The 15,896-nt window shown below is 40.5% G+C and overlaps 1 protein-coding gene across 1 annotated transcript in view; it reads right to left on the bottom strand.

The window, feature by feature from the left end:
• LOC146857563 (tubby protein homolog) overlaps window positions 1-15,896 on the bottom strand; it is a 995,297-nt gene that overhangs the window by 57,856 nt on the left and 921,545 nt on the right. Inside the window, exon 9 of the mRNA XM_085648119.1 lies at window positions 10,769-10,881. Coding sequence (XP_085504245.1) covers window positions 10,769-10,881 — 113 coding nt within the window. The remainder of the gene's footprint in view (window positions 1-10,768; window positions 10,882-15,896) is intronic.

The raw sequence follows: 15,896 nt of genomic DNA, 5'->3' as shown, positions 1-15,896 counted from the left end.
TAATCCCGTCTCCAGCTTCGCTCCACCTTCCTGAGAGCTTGCTTCTTTTCCCTGAGGGATGCATCAAACCAAGGGGCTCCTTTCCCTTTTTTCCGAGTGAGCTCTGATCGTTCTGGAGCTAGTTTGTCTAAGGCAGAGCGGATCCAGGCCATAATGGTCGTGGTCTCTGCATCCAGGTTCCCCTGCTTCATCTTCGGAGGGGGAAAGGAGAGAAGAGTTGTGACTAAAGAGTCGGCCTCGATCTTCTTCCATGGGCGGACCTTCCTCCTTGTTTGTGGAGGGGCCGCTGCTAAAGGCTCCCCTGGGACCCAGCACTTAATCAGATAGTGATCGGACCAGATGCAAGGGCTGACTTCTAGGATTTCCATTCGTGGAAGGGAGGACCAGACAAGATCAAGGGTATGTCCCTTCTCATGGGTGGGCCCTTTTACAAGCTGGTTTAGATGGAGAGTGGCAAGATTGGTTCCAAACTCGGCCGCAGTGGGCCCCCTGGGGATCTCGTCCCAATGATAGTTAAAGTCCCCAACCACTACCAGGGACTTATATCTGGATGCCAGATCGGTCAACAGCTCAAAAAAGGAATCATTAAATTCCGGCGAGCTCTGCGGAGGACGATATACTAAAAGAAGCAATATACATGAGGATTTCAGTGATATTTTAATCCCTAGGACTTCTGCTCCAGCACAGTTTTCTGCGATGATTTGTGTAACCTTGAGATTCCTTTTGAACATGATGGCTACCCCACCCCCTCTACTATCCTTTGGGCGGTTATACCACCGAGCGTCGAAGTTGGGTGGTAAAGCAGCTACAATGTCAGGTGTTGAGGCAGTCCCTAACCAGGTTTCTGAGAGCGCAAGGATGTCAATCTCACCCTCGTCCAGCAGTGTAAACACTTCTAAATGGTGTTTCTGTCGGGATCGTGTGTTGAGTGTAGCAATTATCAGGCCTTGTGACCTTGTGATGACTGAATTATCCTCTACCTGTAATAGGTCCTCCGACCGAAGGGTGGCAAACGTTAACTCATCTAGCGTATTTCTCCCTTGATGGAAAGATCTGAGGGTAGCAGGAGTGTAGACCCGCGGCCAACCAGGGGGAGAGGCCCTACGGCCCGTCCTGGCCCGGACGGGCACAGACGGGCTTTCCTCTGGCGCTCCTCCGGCGCGACGCGTACATGCCTTAGAACAGAGGTTTTCAAACTTTTGGATGCCGAGAACCCCCTGTCAACATTTTGAGGCGAAAGGACCCCCTCCTGACAAAAATTTCTAAACCTGTAGGCAGGGCTACAGGAATTATGAGGCAGGTGAGGACCAAATTACCCGACAGGCTTGACTAAATTGTGTGGGAAGAAAATGTAAATGAGGTTATGTTATGCCGCGTATTTTGGGATAGCATTGCTTCATTATTTTGACATTTTTTACACACAGTAACACTGAGGAAAGATTTCACCCAATTAGTACCAGTTTATAACTAAAATAGAGCAATTATCATCAGAAAGATTTCTAGTCAATCTTTTTGAAGGGCCTTCCACTCTGCAGGAATACGTGCTGCCACATTAGAAGCTCACCTGGCCCTGGCTGGGAGAAGCAGGGGTCCCTTAAAATCATTGCGGTTTTGTGCAGAGTTAAGCAGTTTACCCATGCACCTTTCCTCTTACCCCCTCCCTTCCATCCCTCTCTCCTCTCCTATCCCCGGATCCCTCTCTCACTTTGAAGGCCATTTTCTTTCACCCCTTTTTACAACTTCTGAACTCTCCCCATTCAACCTCTCACTTCACCTTTAATCACCTCTTGCCATTCTTTCTTTTCACTGCCCTCATCTCCAACAGTCTCTCGCATTTATCTCATGGCCTCTCTGGCCCTGTCACCTGCCATGCCCCCCAGCACTTCTCATTCACCTCGTCTCTCCATTCAAATTTTAGTCTATTTGTATCTTACGCCTCTCCAGTCCCCCCATTCATCTTTCTCATCCCTGACCTCTTCAATCAAATTCTCTCACTCCCTTGCTGTCCTCTCTCATCCTCTCATCTCTCCTCACCAAGCATACGGGTCGGACCCGAATGCTCCTCTCGGCATGTGTCACTCTGCTTATTGTTCCCTAATTCAAGAAGGCATGAGTTGTCTGTCTCGCTGTTTTGATGCAGGCTGCACAGTTATGGAACGTGCACCCTCCTTTGCTTTGCTCCACCAAGAATATATTATCCTTTAGGAAGATATAAAAACCTTTCTCTATGCTCTGTAGGTTACCCCATTTGGCTGGTTCTCCTTCTGTGTGTTTCTCATTTGCCTTCAGGCAGCAGAGAGTTATTAGCCCCAGGACATCTTTTGGTAACAGTAGCACACTACAAATGTAAATAATAATAATAATAGCCAGAATCAGTGGAGTCACTAAACCAGAACTTCAGAGGGGGGCTAAAACTCCCAGCCAGGGTTGGTCCTAACACTGGTTGCACCCAGTGCAACAGTCTTTTTTGATGCCCCACCCCCGTTTCCTCCTTCTCTATGAATTCCTTCACTGCCACTCACCAACAATGCACCTCATCTCTCTATAGCACCTTTCCGACAAACATTTCATGTTTTTATAGCGCTACTCATAGTTTACTCACACTCATTTCTGTGATCTGCATGGTACATATTCTTTGTAGCAGGCACATTAACCCTCTGCACTGTGTGGGTGACAAGAGTGCCCATGTGAGTGCACGGTGAGCGATGCAACAGTGTGAGAGTAGGGCAAGAGGAGTGACTGCAGGGTGAGTGAGGTGGCGTATGAATTTGGGTGCGGATGTAAGTTCAGAATGGGATGAATGAATGTATGATTACTGATGGGCTTGTTTGAGTGAGTTGCATATTGAGCAGTGAGGGGGACAGGTGAGTGAAGTGTCACATGAGTGCAGGATGAGTAGTGTACTCGTGTGACTGCAGGGTGAGGTTAGGGTGAACAGCGCAAGTGCATTGTGAGTGCAGAGTGATCACTGTGAGTGCAGGGTGAGCGGGTGAATGGTGTGAGTGCATGGTGATCAGTGTGAGTGCATTGTGATCGCTGTGAGTGCAGGGTGAGCATGAAAGTGAAGGGCAAGAATGAGGAATGAGTTGTCTGAATGCAGGGTGCATTCCCAGACCCATGAAATAACTCAGCATGTTATTGACGGCAGTGTAGAGTTTAAGATCTAAGTTAAACTACTGCGGCATTAATCGGGGATCGAGGGTGAAGGAAATAAATAATATGCTGATCCTGCAACAAACTTACAGTCCTACGGTTAGGGTTGCCAGCAGATTATGTTGATGGTCCAGTCGGTACAAAAATAAGCAGTCACCTAAAGCTGTATTTTCAGCACTTATCTGTGCATACTTCGAACAGCAAATACAAATAGAAAGCACTTTTAATTGTGTTCTAGTGCTGCCTCAATGATACTGATAAATAAATAGAACAAAGACAGAAAAGTCACATAACGAATGCATACATTATTTTTTATTTATAAGTCTATTTAGTGTCAAGAGGAGATCTTTGCAGGCTCTTTAAACAAAACATGGCTGGCATTTTTCTTTTGGCAACCCTACTTTATATTCCTTTTCATTAAATGCATTCTCACACTACAGCAGTAAATGTAAAATACAAATGTAAGGAATAGGCCAAGTGGGGACCCAGGGGTTACAGGAACCAGGAAAAAAACAAAGCCTCGGTAACCAGTTTACAAAGGCATGTAAAAATGCAAATGGTCTTTAAAGACCTGTGAAAAACTCGGGCGTGCCGGAGATAAGACTCCAGACACTGCCCAGCCTAGCCCCCAGCAGCTTGAGTTGTACTGCAGCAGCCCAGGCTGAGATGCAGGACAGGGGAAGAGGGGGGCTGAAGCCCTTGGGCCTGGGCAGAAGTGTGACTGGGAAGGCGCGGTCCGCTTTGCATCGCTCCAAGGCACCCCTGGGGGTCGCGCCCTCCAGTTTGAAGACCCCTGTCCTAGAAGCTTGGGCGTCATTAAGACCCTGCCCTTGAAGCCTTGCAGGCCAGCTTAGACCAGGGGCTCTAGCCTGCCTTCGCCCCTGGCAGAGGACTCTTCTTAGACCTCAAATCCTTGGTGTGGTATTCCCCCAAACTTTGCGCCTTCACTCCTCCTGCTTTGCTGAATTTGTTTTTGTTGGCATTAGGACTCTGCATTTTACCAGTGTTAACCAGTGCTAAAGTGCTTGTGTTCACTGCTTCAAAAATGCTAAAATTGACTTACACCTCATTGGTGCATTTAATTTACTTTTAATCCTTAGTAAATAGAACTACATGTACCCAGGGTCTGTAAATTATATACTATTAGTGGGGCGGCTGCACTCATTGTGCCATCCACTGGTGGAGCCTTTACAAATGTGTCTCAGGCCTGCTACTGCAGCCTGTATTGCAGTTTTAAACTACCATTTCGACCTGGCAAGATAAAGGTTTGGCCAGGTCTTAACCTTCTTTTTTAAGTTATATAAGTGACCCCTAAGTTAGTCCCGAAGGCTTATAGGTCAGGGTTCATGGTACTTCAGGGTGTACTTAAGTTTTACATGTCCTGGCAGTGAAAATCTCCTACAGTCAATCAATCAATCAATTTATCTTTATTCGGTTTTCATATGATGATAGAAAAAAACATAAAAGCACAATTTATAACAATGATTAAAAACAATGTTTCTATCTTATTAAAACATTAAGTTTAAAAATTCATTTCAGTTAATGATTTCATAACATCGTTATTAAGCACTGTAAACAAGCAGGGTTTAAAAAAACAAACTAATATATAATTTAAAAAAGGGAGTAAAAAACGTAATCACAATACAGAATTTATAGTAAGACATTCTTCAGAGATGCTTTCTATGCCTAATACTAGTTTTCAAGAATTGTGCTATAATCCTCGTAAAACATTCTGCATCTAAAAGTTGCAGGGCAAGATAGGCTGGGCGACATTCTCATGCCCCAAATTTTTAAAATAGGTTTGATCCATTTTTTTCTTTGCTCTTTATAGAATTTACAGAACAGGACCACGTGCATCGACGTTTGGGGTGAAACCTCGTCACAGGGGCAATTTGATAGATTTTTGGCCCAATCATTCATTTTGGGGAAGCTGACCAAGCGATGGAATACATCTAGCCTAAAGCGTGTTAGCACAAATCTGTCGTGCCCACTTAAAATAAACGTTAGATAAGGTTGAATGCCAAGGCTAGATTGCATCATTAGGTTATTCTGTACTGTTCGCTTGTCTGCCTCTGCGGCAAATCTAAGCTCCTCCATGTGGCTCATACATTATTTTTTAAATATTTTCCTGGGGATTAAAGCTAGCAATGTGGGATTTTTATAATAATTTACTAAACCCAAATCAGCCAGGAATTCTTTTACATACTTGAGCCACCCAATCTTTAAAACATTCTCAAGGCCTAGACTATCTTTCAAAACCTCTCGGTTAAATTATGTTTTTGGGGACGACCAGATGCGATGCCATAATAAGGCCAGTTGGAATTTTATTATGTCTGTGATGTAAGGAATTCCCAATTCTGTGTGGCACAGAAATGTTGAGGTGCCTTGTGGGACTGCCAATAAATATCTTAAAAAGGCATTCTCAACTTTCTGAAGTTCATTCACATCACCATATCCCCAGACACATGCCCCATATGTCGCTATGCTGACACATTTAGCTTGATGTATTTGGAGCATCTCCATTGGAGGCCTCTTGCCCAACCTCTGCGAAAAGTTCACCAAAGCTGTTGTTCTCATAAAAAGTAACTTCCTGCCTTTTATTGCTTGACGCCATGAGCCCTTATTATCGATTAGGATACCTAAATAAGTATATGTTTTAGTAGACTCCACCTTTGTATTTTCTATATAGATATCCTTCTGTTTGCTTCCACCTGTCCCACAACTCATTATAAAAGTTTTGTTGATGTTTATTTTTAAATCTAAATTTACCATATATTTGTATTAGGTATTGAGGGCGCGTTGTAACCTTATCGATGTCCGAGGCATAATTACGGCATCGTCCGCGTAGAGTAGGGCAGGAATTGGGCGTTTCTGCAACAGTGGTAAGTCACGGCACACATCCAACATGGCTCGTTCTAGGTTGTTTGTATAGAGTGTAAAAAGGAAGGGTGCCAGGACACAACCCTGCCTTACCCTCCTCTCCACTTTAAACAACCCCGTGCACTCCCCATTAATACCAAACCGCACCCTAGCAGTCGCGTTTCCATAAAGTTCTCTTAGGAAGTTAATTATGGGGATATCCACACCCATTACTTCTAGAGTTCTCCATAATTTAACATGGCTTACACAGTCGAATGCGGCTGTTAGGTCAATGAAAACCATATACAATTTTCCCCCTTTCGCGTTTTCATATTTTCCCATAAGAAGGGTCAAATTAAGGCCCTGCTCAATAGTACCCAATCCTTCCCTGAATCCGAATTGGAGATCCGATAGTACATTATTGTCCTCTGCCCACTGTTGGAGACGGTTGAGGACTATGCGACCTGCCACTTTACCCAATGAATCTAACAATGAAATGGGGCGATAACAGGCCGGGTTCTGTCTGTCTCCCTTCTTAAATATCGGAACCAAAATAGATTCCGACCATGATTCGATAAGTCCAGCTGTGCAGGAAGCTTCTAACACCCTCGTTAATATTGGAGTCCATAGCTCCATGTTGTGCTTGAAGAGGTCAGCTGGAACTCCGTCAGGGCCCAGAGCCTTTACCCCCTTACTAGCCCTTAGTGCAAGCTCAACCTCTGCTAAGGTGACATCAGGGCTATAGGAAAGTCTATCGAGCGGGGACAGGGACTGATGTTGACTAAACCTGCTATTGCGTAGTTCTCCTCATTGTGCAAGCCAAAAATCTGAAAGAAATGTTCCACCCAATGTTTTTCATCTATTGCAATTTCTACAGATGGTGTATCTCCTGTTGTTGAAAGAAAGGGGGATTTAACCACTCGCCAGAAGGCGGTGCTGTCCTTATTGATACTGGCTTTGTATAGCTCTTCCCAGGTCTCTTTTTTTAATTCACCTTTTCTTAGTTTCACAGCCTGATTGTAGGCCTTTCTGAGCTGTCTAATCTCCAGTCTATCCCTGTCCTTTTTGTGTAATGCAGATATTAAATCGGTATATGCTTTTGTACAATTCATGTTGAACCATCCCTTACGTTTATCATTCCTCTGTTTCAATTCAACTTTCAGTGATTCCTTAATGTCATTAGTTATTTCCACATAGTTTTTTAAGATTTCATGATGTGGAGTAGAATAGTCTAAGCACTTCATAATGGAGGTTAAAGATTTTTTAACCACCACTTCTGTAAACTCCTGTGGTTGAATTTTGTTCCGTTTTAGGGAATACCCATTTACTTTGTCGATTTCCAAATTTTTGGGCCCGTACATCCTCTTATTCTCACTTCTGCCAGTTTTGTATGGACAAGATAATGGGACACTCATTGGAAAATGATCACTGATAGCGTTTTGATGCATGCCAAAGTTCAACAGGCGGGAGGCATACCTGTTTGAAATTAGGATAAAATCTATAATTGTATTTGCTCCGCTGCCATTAAAAGTCTGTGTGAATGGAATTGGTGGGGAAGACAACTCAATCGCAAAACCTATTTCCAAAACAAATAGAATCTCGTTTAGACAGTCGCCGTTGATTGTGTGGGGGAAATGGGGTAGGTTACTATTTTTGACATCAATCAGGCCACATGCTAAATTACTCCTACAGTCTTTTTTCACTGTTGTAAGGTCTACCTTTCCCATTTACTAACACTAGGTTACCTAATTACATTTAAGTTATTGCTTTGGATTGGGAGCAGATAGACATATACTGTTTACACTCAAATGAATTGTAATTTTAAATCATCTTTAATGATAAAGTCTGATTTTAGGTCACAATTCTGAAAATTTCACTTTTACAAAGTTGGCATTTTCTTGTCCCAACCATTTGTGCCTTCTGTCAGAGTCCCTTGTCACATGACTCTGAATGGCTCTGCTATTGGTGTTTGTGTATTTCACCCAGGCAGTGACACAAAGGACTAGGGGGTGGAACTGTGCCATGCCCCACTTGCACTTCAAATGACTTGCCTCGAGCACACACAAAGGAGTCTGACACCAATTTTTTATCAACCCAGACTTCTTGGAGTCTTGACAGGGGAATGGAAGAACATTCCAGAGCCAGATGTGGGGTCAGTATAGGGAATCCCAACATACAAAGGATGGCACCAAGTATAAACAGAGCGACTCATCAGAACTATCCTGGACCTGTCGACATTACAAAAGAAGGACTGCCCTGCTGCCAGAGGACTGTCCTGCTGCTTGATAGACTTGCAGTCTGAGAAAGAAGACTAGACCTGCTCATCTTCATTTTAGGTTAACCTGAGTGACTCCAAGGGTCGATTGGCTGACCTCCTGTTTGCGCTATGGGGATAGAACAACCTCCCCAGTCCTCCCTCTAACTGCCCAGCTGACCTGCTGTAACTAGACTTTCTTGGACCTGCAAATGGGCCTTCCTGATCCGTGCTGACCTCTGTTGGAGTGAGTTCCTGATCCCCAAGCATGCCCCCCCATGTGATAAACCCTAGGTTGGCATCAGTTTGAACTCCTCCCAAGACAAAACGATGAAAACCTTCACTTTACGGCCGCCAATGGACCCATTCACACCAAGACTGCCAATGTGGAGCTACATCACTGACCATCTGGCTCTTTGTGCTACAGCAGCAACAGAACACACTGCCTGCTCTTCATGCTACGGTGACAACCATCCATGGCACTTTCCCTGCATCTTGCGGTCTCCTTCATCGTGAATGGAACTCTTTGCACTGGACTTTAAGAAGATACCCCTTACAGTGGATTGAACGCAGTCCCTGTATCTGACCTGCGCTCCATTGTGGTTGGCCTAAACCTGTGACTTTTCCCCTGCCTACTACGACCATACTACCCCAGGTGCAGATTTGGGCTTTTAGGCCCTATTTTTACCGAGCACTTTAAAAATCTTTAATTCTAATGATTGGATTTTTGTCATTCTGGCATCATTTTCTTTATTAAAATGTTCTCTATTTTTCTCAATTGGTTTCATATTTTTCTTATGTTGTGTTTTTACTTTATTACTGTTTGTGAACTGCATAATACTTTACACTTTGCCTTTAAGTTAAGCCTGACTGGCTTGTGCCAAGATACCAAACAGTTAAGCAAAGGGTAATTTAGTGACTTTTGTGGTTCACCGTGACAAGGATGGTGGTTGATGCCTGAGTGGGGTTTCCAGCCCCATCAACCAATAACTCAATTTCTTACAACTATTCTCCATTTGACAGACAGACATTTCTGCATGAAAATTCTTCCAAGGTGGGGTTTGTTGCTGCATATGAAAATACAACATTCCCAGGCACATAGGGAGTTTTCTTCCTCTGCATCTGGGACATCTGAACATTTTCCTTCCTGGCACTGCCAGACCTTACATAGTAGCCCCAGGAAAGATTAAACTCTAATGGCCCGGTTCTCATGCGGTTTGGAAAGCTTCCCAACCGAATGGGTTTGGGAATGGTTTCCGACTGACAGAGTACGATGCATCCGGATGCTTCCAAATACGATTTGGTTGGACTCCCATGGACTTCAATGGGAGTCTTTGTTCCAACCGAATGCCTAGGCTCCCATTGAAGAACGCGGTGGCTGGGGAAAAATAGGGCACCATGTTGTGTGCACCCCCTGGTACCTGCCACACTGTGCATGGTTGGTAAGAGGGGACCCATAGGTAACCCACGGACCCGATTGGTAAGGCTCTGGGTTCAGGGGGGCCCACTACGGGTCCCCAAAGTCTGATTCCAACTGCTGATTCGAGTCGGACTGCACTATTCAGAAAGGCTGTCCAAATCCAGCATCGTTCTCGGACGTTCGTAAATGCTGGCCGTAGAGACGTACGATTCTGCTCCGTACGACTTGGTCATTCCAAATGCCGTCAGGCTCAGATTTGGGATATTCCTAACGCCTAACTCACATCGTACTCGGTCGGTCACAAACCTTTCCAAGTCGGTCGGAAAGATACGTTCTTGATCCGATTTGGACGGAGCAAATGCCTTTAGGAGCCCTTCCTAAATTGGACAGAGAGACTAAAACTGTCATCCTGGTATTCATGATGGATGAACTACAGAGTCATGTATTTTTTTAGATGGACCCTGTTGAAGATCCTCTGGCAGAAACCTAGTGGTTCTCTAGTCTTAAAATGCATTGGGAACTGTGACTTTGGCAGGGCAAGAGATCTGTGAGTTTTTACTATCAAAAGAAAGGTGTGAATGTGGGTATCAATGGCATGTTAAACTGAATGAAAAGGATAGAACATAAAAGATAAAGACTTTAGCAGAGTACTGAAAAAAGAAACATTTTCACATTTACTACAACATTATCTCTAAAAGCGGCACTCTCAAATATATTAAAAATACAATCAGTTGACAAGATTACAAAAAGTTGCAGTGACAATACAAATCTAGAGAAAATTCAAAGCAGTGGTGAAAATATTATTTTGCCTTAGGCCCACATAGATGTCTAGTTGTCACATTGTAACTTGACTGATATATTATACTTCACTAATGAAGTAATAGTACTGTCTGCCTAGTGTGTAAATATGACTAAACATTCGATAACCATGCTTTGAATTCAGAAATCCCACCCATTACATCAAATAATAACATCATAAATTTAACAAAGAGCTTTTTCTAGAACTAAGAATTCACAAAGTTAATTATTTAAATCAAATGCAAATGATGTTAAAATACTTGTTTCTGATACAGTGGCCTTACCTAAGTTTCCCAATAAAACTTTCTCCACCTCTCGACAAGTCAGTGGGGTCTATTGAGATGAGGTAATTGGAGGTTTTGCTCTTCTTTCGTTTTCTTCCAGCTAATAAAAACACCTGCAGTAAGAAGAAATACATTAAACTGACGTTGACCTAATAAGTAAATATTAGTGTGTTCAGGTTGTAATACTGCAAGTGAAATACATTTGGAGACTTTATTGCAAAAACTTGCAATTGCTCACTAAAATACTGCAATTCATCATAAATTCACGGGCCCTGATTTAGAGATGGATGATCACTCAAAATAATGTATCATGGAGCATGTGCTCAATCCAGAGCAAAAACCAATGGGGGGGATTTACACCAAAGGTTTCTACTTCAAATTAGCACTTCCTCTACAAATTTGAGGATTTTCTTCCTATCACTGAAATGTAAATCAATCCCACAATCCTGTTTACATTTATGATAGTGATTTACATCAGCTAATGGGCACACGTTATGATAGTTTCCTCTTCAAAAGATTTGAGGATTTGACAAGATTGGAACTCTCTGAAACCAGATATCACTTCCAAATCAAGTTTGAGTAGATCACACAGAAAATAAGAAAGTATATACAACTTAACAGGGATGTGAGTAATATAGAGATGTTTGAAGTGTATCACTCTTCTAATTTGTTTGTAGTAGAGAGCAAAGATAGCTGGATTTTTTAGCTGGGGATTCTCATGAAACATGAAATTTGTTATTGTTCTTGTGGTCCACTACCTAATTCCTCATATTGTCTTAAATTATATTTGATCCTCATTTATGAAGTTATTTGTATAGTTACTAAATATTGCTTTATGTTTTTCAGTTAACAATTATGATAAGTTTCTTTGAATGAAATAACAACACAAAAGATTTTAATACAATAAAAATAGAATAATAGTATTACGTGAAGTGTGCTACAATATTTGGTAAGCATATTAATGATAAAATGGCAAAGGTATATCCCAGGCATTACCAGCATGGTTATAAGCTAAATATTTTCTAAATACATTATGATTAAGTTACTATCCTTATCACAAAATGATGCTGTGAATGGAACAACATATTATAAACTATGGGAAGAAAGAGAGTGAAAAGAGCAGAAGTGTAAATAAAGGATCAAATATAAAATAATTTTCTAACAGTATATATAACTGAAATGAAATGCATAAGGATACATAAAAATCTCAAAGAAGAAGAGAAAAAGGTAAAGGTATGAAGGGCAAATAATTATAGAGGTCAAAAGTTTCTTTGAGAAGAACATGATTGAACACAAGTCGATTTGTGTGATAAAATAATGGTTAAGGGCAACCAAAAGATATTCCTCAACACATTTGTTTTATGGAAAAACCATGCACAATAACAATTATTTGATTTGCACATATGCTATTGCACAAGAATAGATAGGATTCTTTAGAAAATGTGTTTCCAACATAAGATGATATGTTGCTGAAAAGCAGCAGCCATACGGAGTGAACATAGGTAAACCTGAAGCTGAATAAATTTTTTTAACATAACTGGAAAGTGCTAGATACATGAAGCACATCTTTTATTAGAGGAGATGTGTTTGCGTAGCTTTCGTTTTGGCTGATGCACCCATGTCCATGCCTACACTATTTGTTACAGGAGGTAGTATGGACATGTTTAATGAAATGACTTTCCTAATCTTTGTTGATGGCAACTTTAATAATTGTAAATCAGGCAACTGTATACAACCAAACTGTATTTTGAATAATTTCCTAGCCAGTCTATATCCACCAAGGAAATTCATACCTAGTACCTTAGATACGCCTCATTACATTAGCAACTCGCATACCACTATGCATTCTACAACCCATAACAGCTGCCTGTGAAGTTCAGATTTCTAATAAAGAACTAGAATGCACCTGCACTGTGAGACATGCTTTGGAATTGCTCACTTTCCTGTAAAGAAGGCTCAATATATACATGAAAATGTTTCTTATTCCTGCTACTAAAAGTTTTTGCAATAAATGAGTCCCCAAACAATATCTTTTGAACGTATTAGTATTATACATTAAAGGTCTTCCAGTCTGTTAAATTGTATATTCTGTGACAGCGTTAACTTTATTTTCAAATAGTACCCACATTGCTCTCTGATTTACAATGTCAATTATTTTAAAATATGTTTTAAATATTGATACTTGAATGTAGCTGTTTATAAGGTATACATAATATATATAACATATGATTTGTCATTTCCTGTGTCTCACTTGCTATAAAACTTATTTTGGGGCCAGTGCACATTTCATGCAAGGAAATGCAACTACTGAAAAAAGGAAGTTGGAAAAAGTAAAAAGAAAATAAAGCATGTCCAAATAGCAACTGCTTCAGGGATTCTTTCTGCCCACTGGAGCACACATTCATTAATTTTAAATATGACATCTATCTCTAACTAGCCTCCTGCACCTCCAAACAATTTACTCACATGTATGTAAATCAAAGATTAAAAAACATTGATGTCTAAAGAAATATTACTGGTTTAAAATTAGACAGCTATTACTTGACAGAAAAGATGGGTGGCCTGAGCGAACAGATGTGGAAACAGGATGCTTGTCCAATTAAGAGATCTAAGTATTTAATTATTGTCTTTTTTTAAATATTTAAAACATATAATGACTCAAATTACTAAAATCCATATCTCCCTGCACTTTTGCTTTACTGGCTGGCACCTTTGCCTTTGCCTCACCTTTGTCTTTGATACAGAATTTTAGCAGTGTAGTTGTTCATTAGAACTTTGTGGTGAAGCTAATTTAGATCACTAGGGAGTCAAATGCAAAACTGTTGCTAGTGTTGAAAGTACCTGTTTCACTCAGCTCATCAGACTTTTTTCTGAAAAAGGTACTACAGAATTTATGGAGAATGAGTCCTCATTTTCAACCTCTATGGCAATATAAAAAAAATTCATTTTGTTAATTTATTGCAGTGTCTTCAATAACAAATACTTTCAGCTCTATAATTCTAATTCCAGCAACATGGCGCTCAAGCGTGCTTCACATTTGTAATGTATATAGAATATTAACACTCTATTTGTTTATTAGAACTGCGCAGTGAAGCTGAAGTGGAATAGTGGGAAAGAAACTGACAAACTACTTCTGTTGGAAGTACTTGTTTTATTTGAATGTTAGCCTTTTTTCTCAGGAAGATAATTGTGAATTTATAGAAAATGCATCACCATTTTAACTTCTGGAGCATATTCTATAAACTCTATACAAAACAAATATGAGAGAAAACTGTTTTCTCTCAAGCATGGTTCATCAAATCCCATTTGAAGATCAGAATGTTTCACAGGACAATAAATAGCTTAGAATTCACCATTAGCATGTCACCATTAACAAGTGATTTATGTTGTGACTAAAATCTGTTATCACCGTTTAGATGGGTTCCTTCTTGTGAACCCGAACCCAGGCATTCTCACAATGCGTTTCAATGGGACAAAAATGGCAGTCATATTACCCAAAAATATATTTAATAGGTATGCTTCTTCTAACTTGCCACGTAAGTAGTCCCATGAAAACCATGTCATCTAACAGTTTTGGGAACTTCACACCAAATTGTAAGGGTCTGATTTTCTATAGCAATATTTTCCCGTGGGGAATGCACTTCCATGCAGTTATTGACCGGGGTGGAGTACGGTCCTTGTCTTTGCCTCGAGAACCTCTGACCCCACCTCTACCTTGGATTGCCCTGATTCTTGGTTAATATTGCTCGATTAGAAACTGATATTTGAATAGGATTTGTTGAATTTGAATAGTTTTCCTTTATGAGAAACCCATTTGTTTTTATAGCATATGAATTCTGTCTACATCAATGTGGTAACATGTCAAACTAGCTAGACAATATTGCCACACAACAAACTGCATAATTTGACTTTAGTCACACTATATGCAGCACATTTTCCCTTTCCTAGACTTAAAATGTCAACACTGCTTCTGCCTGAGTGGGGATTCTTGTATCTCAAACGTCAGGTATAATCATTAAATAACCCCGCCATAGGTCTTACAGACCTTTGTTAGTCAACAAGGAAACAGTATAACAAGCTATCATTCACATTAATTACTGTGACATTGAAGACCAATTGGGACTTCATAGGAAATTACATGGAGAATTGAAGTGAGTTTAACTGAGATTTATTTAACAAATTAGTTCAAATCAGATCATTATTAGTTTATTAAGTATTCAAATTTAGTGATCATAATTACAGATACAACTAGTCTAAAAATCAATGTTTTAGAAAAATATAAAATAGCATATTTTCAAGGATTACAAATACAATGCAAAATATGCAGCAAGTGTATTCCATAACTGAAAATCCCTAATATAAATTAGAGAAGGTTTGGGCAAGAATGGCATTACAGTTAAGCAAATATGCTAAAGTGTCAGCTTTAAAAAACTAAATTAAGGTTTCTGATGAGAGAAAAGGAATGCAGACACATGAAACCTTAGCACTCAGGCAGTACACATTAGCAGAGGGTAGAAAGATCATCTTAGCTCAAAATCAGCAAGCATTTCTACGATCTGTCTCTCTCTCATTTAAGGAACACACACTAAAGTTGGAACATTTATCCCCATTTTCATTCCTGCGAACCAAACATTCTTCGACAAACTCTTGAAGGAGGGTAAGCTCCCCAGTCTCACACGTCTTTACAATGGTTCATACAAGAATATGTCCTTAAATTGTTACTTTAAACAGAATCTTGTGCTTCAGACAGCTCTTCCCACAAGTCCCGCTTCCTGACATCTTCCTCTCCCACCTGTGAGAACGTTACTATCAGTTGTTTAATGCATAACAAATATGTATTCACTAGCTAACAGAAGGCTTCTGGAAAAATATGACATCTGCAGTGGAAAGAAAGAGAAAAACATCTTGTGCAAACTAACTGCAGGAATACATAAGTAGGCCTAATATTTTGAAACATGTAAAGTCGGCATTTAAAATGGCATTACTATTTAAGTTAACGTAATTCATTACAATGTGTTAATTCAAGTATTTGTTTATAATGTGTAAGTGTGATTACCTACTAGAATCTTTGCATTAATTGGGCACATGTTAACATTATAAATTGTACTTTGCAAATACATATGCTTTA

Source organism: Triturus cristatus, chromosome 3_2 (genome assembly GCF_964204655.1).
Source record: "Triturus cristatus chromosome 3_2, aTriCri1.1, whole genome shotgun sequence".
NCBI classification, from domain to species: Eukaryota; Metazoa; Chordata; class Amphibia; order Caudata; family Salamandridae; genus Triturus; species Triturus cristatus.
Note: the sequence above shows the minus strand (reverse complement) of the source record. Positions and strands in the feature narration are given on the sequence as shown.